The 7,213-nt window shown below is 42.9% G+C and overlaps 1 protein-coding gene across 2 annotated transcripts; it reads right to left on the bottom strand.

Moving 5' to 3' along the window:
- Window positions 1–19: 19 nt before the first annotated feature.
- On the bottom strand, window positions 20–7,042 carry med17 (mediator complex subunit 17). 2 transcript variants are annotated; one of them, XM_044353047.1, is made up of 13 exons: window positions 6,894–7,042; window positions 5,982–6,232; window positions 5,597–5,760; window positions 5,190–5,409; window positions 4,956–5,092; window positions 4,530–4,611; window positions 4,127–4,279; window positions 3,509–3,639; window positions 3,010–3,194; window positions 1,917–2,054; window positions 1,388–1,505; window positions 1,102–1,261; window positions 20–422 (listed from the first exon to the last, which is right to left on the bottom strand). In XM_044353047.1, the coding sequence occupies exons 2-13, from the start codon at window positions 6,220–6,222 to the stop codon at window positions 214–216; spliced, it is 1,938 nt and encodes a 645-aa protein (XP_044208982.1). In that variant the 5' UTR covers window positions 6,223–6,232; window positions 6,894–7,042; the 3' UTR covers window positions 20–213. The 2 variants fall into 2 exon arrangements, with proteins under 2 accessions (XP_044208982.1, XP_044208981.1); XM_044353046.1 differs by having other exon boundaries at window positions 6,881–7,041.
- Between the last annotated feature and the right edge of the window lie 171 nt (window positions 7,043–7,213).

Genomic DNA, 7,213 nt, shown 5'->3' on the forward strand with positions numbered 1-7,213 from the left:
GATCTGGAGCACAAATACATACAGACAGACGTTGCTTTTTATTTTGCATCAAACTCTTTGAGGTATGGATACACTACAAATGTGTTAAGGGAAATGGATTCCCTTTTGAATTATGTGGCTGAAAATCTCCAGAGAAAGTGTGGTTGTGGCTGTGTGGTTGAGAGTTTTTTAGTTGTCCGGTTCACTGCTGGGAAAGCAGATATTTCTAGGAATCTAAGGACAAGGAGTCAGCGCAGCCATGAGGAGCTCCATCTTGTAGACAAAGTTTCGTCCCTCCATCTTGCTCCAGTGGACCTCCTTGTACGGCCCCCTGAGGTGGCTCCACTTGGCGTCCTGGATGGCGTCGCTCTTCGGCAGCTCTTTGGTCTGGCTGCGGGGGAACTGGACCAAGACTTTGCACCCGCTCTCTGGGCCGTTACGCACTGAACGGACAGACGGATACAGACAGACGTTATATTAGTGACTAAAACAAGCCTCTATTAATATATCCACCAGAGATTGAGATTGTTGAATTCAGCCCTTTGGTTTACACATGTTGCCACAAAGAATGACAACAACAGTGAGAGCAATATGACAGTTGCTACCGCTAATCAGAGAAAAAAGGCAAAGTTCAGCCCATTAACTGAAATTGCAACAGGTCTTATCTTTGCTGCATTGCATTATGGTCTGTTAGGGCTACTGTTGGTAGACAAAACTGTATTCTTTCCAATTGTCTGATGCATTTATCTCCCTGTGACTGCTGAAGTCAATGCACACTGGTCAGCCTAGAAGGAGTTCTCCAGGATTCTGAGATACTGACAAGAAAACCTAATGAAACTAAACATTACTTGGAGCCATTAGTGGAAACGGATATGACAATTTATTTAGTGGACTGAAGAAATACTCAATAATAGCAAGAGAAAAACCTCACAAATAGCTGATTTTTCAACACTTTTAGAATAGAGGAGAACTTCCTGTCTGAATCTTTACAATATATATGATTATGCTTTGTTGGGTTTACATATAGTATTGTATACTGACACTATTGTAGTAGTGCTTAAACACAATTAATGTAAAACAAAAAGAGCATTTTCACCTCAGAAGCAACCACACCCGTCTCACCTGAGATGGCGTACTCTCCATTGGGAGAGGCAACAGTGACGGCGGAGGCGTTGCCGATGCTCTCCACCGGACCCAGACCTACGTGGTTACTGAAGCTCAGGACGTGCCAGCCCATCACTTTGGCCAGCTGCTGAACTGCATGAACCTGATGCTGTGACATCTGATAATAACACAGGATGAAGGAGAGGACACACATAACTTTAGGAAGTGAAATAAGCACGAATAACTTTCAGATGTGCACGCTGCTTTCAGTTCCTCTAACTGTACGGGAAGGCAACAGTGATACCTGCGAGAGGAGGAAGTCCTGCAGCTCCTGTTCCTGGTGTGACAGCGTGATGACACGTCCATCTCTGTGCACTACTCTGATCTGCTCGACGCCGATGTTCAGCTGCAGCTGGATGGACCTAAACACACAAAACGGTGCCAGTAATGAAATAGGAAACTTAGGGATTGCTCACATGTATCTGATAAAAGCAGACAACTGGTGGTATTTTGTTATCTCCACTCTGCAGCCACATAAAAACCCTCTCACTCTTATTATCTCATTTTATGATGGAATCACAGTAAAACTGAAAGCACAACTGAAAATGTATCTAGATAAGATGCTGAACAACTAAAGACCTCTCATTACATTTTATAGCTTTCACGTCACATAATTACCAAGTTAGTGGAGGGCTCACAGATATAGATAGAGGCTCATAAATAGATTAAAAGGTTCCCTCCTGGTTCTGCTGTACTGTGTCTACCTTTCTGTCCTGCTTCTCCTGTTATCCTTCCCTCACTTCCTCCCTCCCTCCTTCATCTCCTCCACTTACTTGCAGATCTGCTCGTAGCCCTGAGAGGTGATGAGCACCTTGACGCTGGACTCGTACACATCGTTGATATTGGACCAGTGAGCCTGGATTTGGGGGTCTTCGATGCGGCTGGCCAGGCTGTCGATGGTCCGTGCCGTCCTGTCGATCACAAACGTAAACATTAATACTGCTCAGTTATGAAGCATGTGGCGAAAAATTACATCTACGCTTGACTTTCCCTGGCTGCTGGTGCCATTTCCAGAGGATCTGGATCTGGTTATCCTGCAGGATATTCAGCCTCAACTCATGTATCTCCCTCCCCTGTGTGTGTGTGAATGGTGTGATGTGAGTTTCCCCTGTGTGTATGTGTTGTCTGTCCTCTTCCCAGGTCTCCATAGTGACGGAGATCGTATGGCTTAGGTTCTATCTGTTTTTGCGGCATCTGGAAGCTGCTCAGCATCCTCTTAATCACATTGTTCATGTATATTATAAATCTATTCTAATGTAAGTTTTTTCATCCTGTATTTCTGTCATTTGTCTTTCTTTTTCTATTCTGAACTCACAACATCTATCGCATGTTTGTCCGTCCTGGAAGAGGGATCCCTCCTCTGTTGCTCTTCCTGAGGTTTCTTACAGTTTTTCCCCAGTTAAAGGATTTTTTAGGGAGTTTTTTCGGATTCTAATTGAGCGTCTGAGGACAGAGGTTGTTGTGTTGCTGCACAGACTCTGAAGCCCACAAACTATGTTGAACGAAGACAAATTAAGCCACCTGCTGGCCAAATGTGGCATTGCAGACAGTGGAGAGAATGTTTGGGAGTGTCATATCATGTGGATTGAGCAATATTTGCTTGCTGCAACTGAGCAAATATTTTTTTACCTCCAACTATTTCAACTGCAAACCATGACTGATAATAAACCTGGCACATCACCCTGGAATTTCATACACCATTTACGGCAGCGAACCCTGTCATGGGTGAATGTTTATTGGCTGCTAGCATTACCGTAGCGTAAAATGTTGCAATACAATGCCGTGGTGGCCGCTGGCAATTGTTGCTGTTATCATATCAGTTATCAAAAAATATATATATATATAAATGGTAAAAGTTAAAGTTACCTGCTACGTAGGAAGATGTGTTTGGCCTGTTTGATGATCTTCTCCAGCAGTCCCTCGCTCTGCTGCAAACTGGAGATCTCAGCTTTGTCATAGGCGAGAGGCCCCGCTAGCCGCAACCGTTTGTGGCCGAAGGGAGCGCTAGCAGGATGTGGCATCACCACAGAACTCAGCTGCTGCTTGTGGAACTGTAACAGAGACACCATGAAATGAGCATTGATTCAATTAAACCATTATGAACAAAGTGAACGACTTGTACTGATGATAGTTTTCTAGATATATTTGGGGTAGTATTTATCATGGTTCAAATGTGTTGCAGGATGTCTCCAGGCAGAGCGCCAATTTTAGATATATATTCTGATGTTTTATCTTTCTTTTTAAGTATTTTTCCTCTCACAAACTGGTTGTAAAAAAAGTTTCCAGTAAACTAAAAACAAACACTCTTTCTAGACAGTATCTTCAGATGAGAGTCAGAGCGAAGCAGCGATTCACAGTCTCTCACCTCTCTCATCATTTGATGCAAGTTATGCTCCAGTACATAAAGGTGGTCGTCTGGTTTGGGTTTCTCTGGAGACGCCCGATGGTTCTTCTTCTCTCCAGTAGAGTGGCAGAGTGAGATGGACAGCTGCAGACCTATGAAGGGGATCACAGGAATAAACAAGGCCTGAGAACGTTTGTTTCACGCCTCCATAAAGACTAGAAAACCAAAGTCGACTCCAAAGTTTTTTCAGAGTAACTCAAATGCAAATATGAGGAATGTCTGTACCAGTGGAGCAAGTGAATTTTGTATTAACTACTACTGTAAAACAATACTTCCAATAAGTTTTATTACCCTTAGTATATTGGAATCCGTTTTCATACCATAACTTCTTTATGTTCATCACATATACATGTCATTTAACCACTTTAAGGTATAGTACTATTGTAGAACTATTAGGCAGTGCCTGTTAATGCTAATGCTAATGCTGGCGGAGGTCGTACTTAACCTACAGGAGTATAAAAAGCCATAAATTGACACACTGTCAATGTACTTTAATGTTAAATATGCATCAAAGGTAGATCTTCTCATGATTACATCCAACAAAACAAAGATTTCTGCTGTCGACGTGAGCATGCTGACCTGGGAAAGGCTGTGAGATGATCTGATTCTTCACAACAATGTGGGGGATCTGGGATTTAATCTGGACAGCTTCCCTGGACAGCTGGGCGAAGATCTCCTTACAGAGCAAAACGTTCTGAGCCGCCTCCAGCTTCACATGCCACGACTGGGTACCTGAGCGGAAAGAAAAAAAGGCAGAGAAGATATGACGCTGGATGAAGAGAGATCAGGGGAGGAGAACGGGAAGAGACGAAAAACGCTAAAAAGTTTGGGACATGGATTAATAGAGGGTAGAGAAACCTAAGAGATGTGATGCATTTACTAAATCTAAAGGCAAGGATTCAAGCTGTTACTGAACTAGTTTTAAAAGTTGAACACCTGTCAAAGGACGTGCAATGTCAAGTCTTTGTGTATCGAAACATACCGGCTTTGGTTTTTAGTTGTCTCCTGAACAGATTGACTGTTCCCAGATCACCGATGTCTGGAGCTTGTTTCTGGATGGACACCTGAGGACATTAACGTTATTAGACTATTACACCGAAAATGATAAACATAGCAGGTGACAGTAGTCTGGAAATTGTAAAAAATTAAATGTAAAAAAATATAACTGCACTACAGCACACAGGTAAGCAATATAACTAACTAATATTCTTCAGTGCCTCAAGATGATTAATCATTCAAGCTTGTCTGTTACCTTACTTCCATTTCCTCTCATACAATTCACACAAAGATGTAGTTATGAGTAAAACGTGGGTAATCATATAATCATATATTTTGTTTCAGACTGTATTTCAGTGAATAATTTCATCCTGGAGAGACATGTTGATTTACGTCTTGTTTCTCTCCTCACCTTGATATAAGCGGATCCCTCCAGATCACTGGGAATCTGGACATCAAGGGGGCAGTAGTCCTCTGGGATCTTTTTGTCCAGATCAATATCTGTGTTCTTGATCACCTCAAACGTGCCGTGGTGAGGAAACAGGGAACCTGCAGGGATAATAGTCACAACATGCATCAGTTTGTTTTTGTTTTTTTTAAAGGTGTGTTACAGATTTGGCTGCATAAACATCAGATGTCTTATTACCTGCGCTCCGGTAGCTGAGGTCTCCAAGGATCTTGTCTCCTACTTTGCGTAGTTTCCACTGTGAGCGGAGCCGCAGCAGCTCGGAGTTGAAATCCCTCTGCCTCCTGTTCTCCTGGTTCTCTGCTACTGACTTACTGAGCTTCTCTGCTCCCTTCAGGAGGAGCTGCGCTGCCGTGGCCAAAGATTTCTTTTTACTGATCAGCTGGAACACCTGAGGAGTCTGCATGAGGGCGAGAAAATCAAGTTATGAATAGACAGTGGATGGAAGAGAAGGTGCACAGATCTCTTTGAGAAATAATAAACAAAGTCGTCATATTTGAACATTTTGTAAGCATTGCATCCACACTTGCTTATTATCTGCAGGTTCATTATTCATAGATGTTTAGTGTTATTCTTTAGCAGTTTACCTTGGCAGCTGCTGGTTCCTGAGACACTGGGTCTAAGGCCATGTACTTCTTTTCCTTCACCACGCTGAGCACATCATAGAGTACACACATCTCTGTCAGGGCACTGCGCAGGTTGTTACGCACGGAGTCCCAGGGCCAGAGAGACGGCTGAAACTTCACTGTGCCTGTGAAAGGAAACTGCTAATCAGATTATATGAAGCTGTGAAACAGGATCATTACTGTTGGGTTCAGGCTTATTATAGAAAAAAACCTGCTGAATCACCACCATCTCTAATGCAATTCAAGTTATACAATAGAATCATCATATCTAGATCATATCTGATAACAGTCAGGTTAACTGAGCCTAGCTCCGACTCTAAATTCTCTCACTTTTTCTTGAGCATACCTTCTTCCTCCTCTGCCTCCTGCTTGCCCCATTCGCGGTCCCTGGGTTCGCCCTCAACCCCAACCCCATCCTCCTCGGAGTCGGATCCCTGGCTGAAGTCAATTCTTTGGGCTAACTTCGCCAGATTCTGGGACATGGACAGAGGGGGGACATACGTCTCTGTCCCATCCAGGGCCACTTCCTGCACCTGCTTCTCACAGGATGACTCGATGCTGACCCTCACAGCTGGACCACCAGACATGATGACAAGGCTGAGATAAGGAAAAGCAAAACGATTCTGTCATCAAACTGTCTAGGACACAGAAAAGCACAAATGGATCTCTGCAACATAAATGGAAGAGTTTTCACACCTTTTAAAGCCAATCGAACTTCACTTCATAAATACATGTTTGAAATGAGAGAGAAAAGGCACAAACCAGAAAACAGATCTGCTTAAGTGGACCCAGTCGGATCTCAACACCTCCAAATGTGCAAGTAACACTTAGATTATGATCATTTAAGCCATTAAGGCCTTGTAATTTACCTATTAGCAGGGTGCACAATCAACATTTTGTCCACCGGTCAAATGTGAATGTTCAAATTTTACCAGCCACTCAATAGATCATTGTTTTTGTGGCTGCTGAGTGAAGCAAATCTACCAGCCACTTGCATATGTTACCAGCATTTGGCTGGTGCTAATTTTGTGCCCTGTATTAGCAGATTTGGCATAGCCTTTACACTTATGATTTGCTCTTGAATGCCTGCATAAATAACTATTATAACGGCTGCATTTGATTGTGTGTTGCTGCGTCCGGCTAGCGTTAGCCTGTTGCTAATCATCACATAGGATAGGTGAAGACTCCTCAGCGCGAAAGAAACGTCCAAATGACAACATGATATTTAATCCGTATAAGTCTTACCTCTGATACTCACTACAGTCACAAATATAGAAGGTTATTCACTGCAGATGTGGTATAATTTCCAGCCGTCAATGTTTCATTCTTCGATACTGCAATTAGCGCACTTCACTCTTCTTGTTCGGCTGCGTCTTCTTCTTCGTTTTGTGTTTTAACGGCAGTTGGCAACCAGCGTGTGTTTAGGGGCATTACCGCCAACTACTGCTTGGATTGTGGACCAGAGATTAACGGCTCCATGAAATGAAAAATACATTTTCCCAGTTTAATCCTGTGTCCATGTGTTAATTGTTCATTTATTTCTTGCAACATGCCAAATATATTTAACTCTAACCCTAC

The sequence above is a fragment of the Thunnus albacares genome, chromosome 6 (assembly GCF_914725855.1).
Source record: "Thunnus albacares chromosome 6, fThuAlb1.1, whole genome shotgun sequence".
NCBI lineage: Eukaryota > Metazoa > Chordata > Actinopteri > Scombriformes > Scombridae > Thunnus > Thunnus albacares.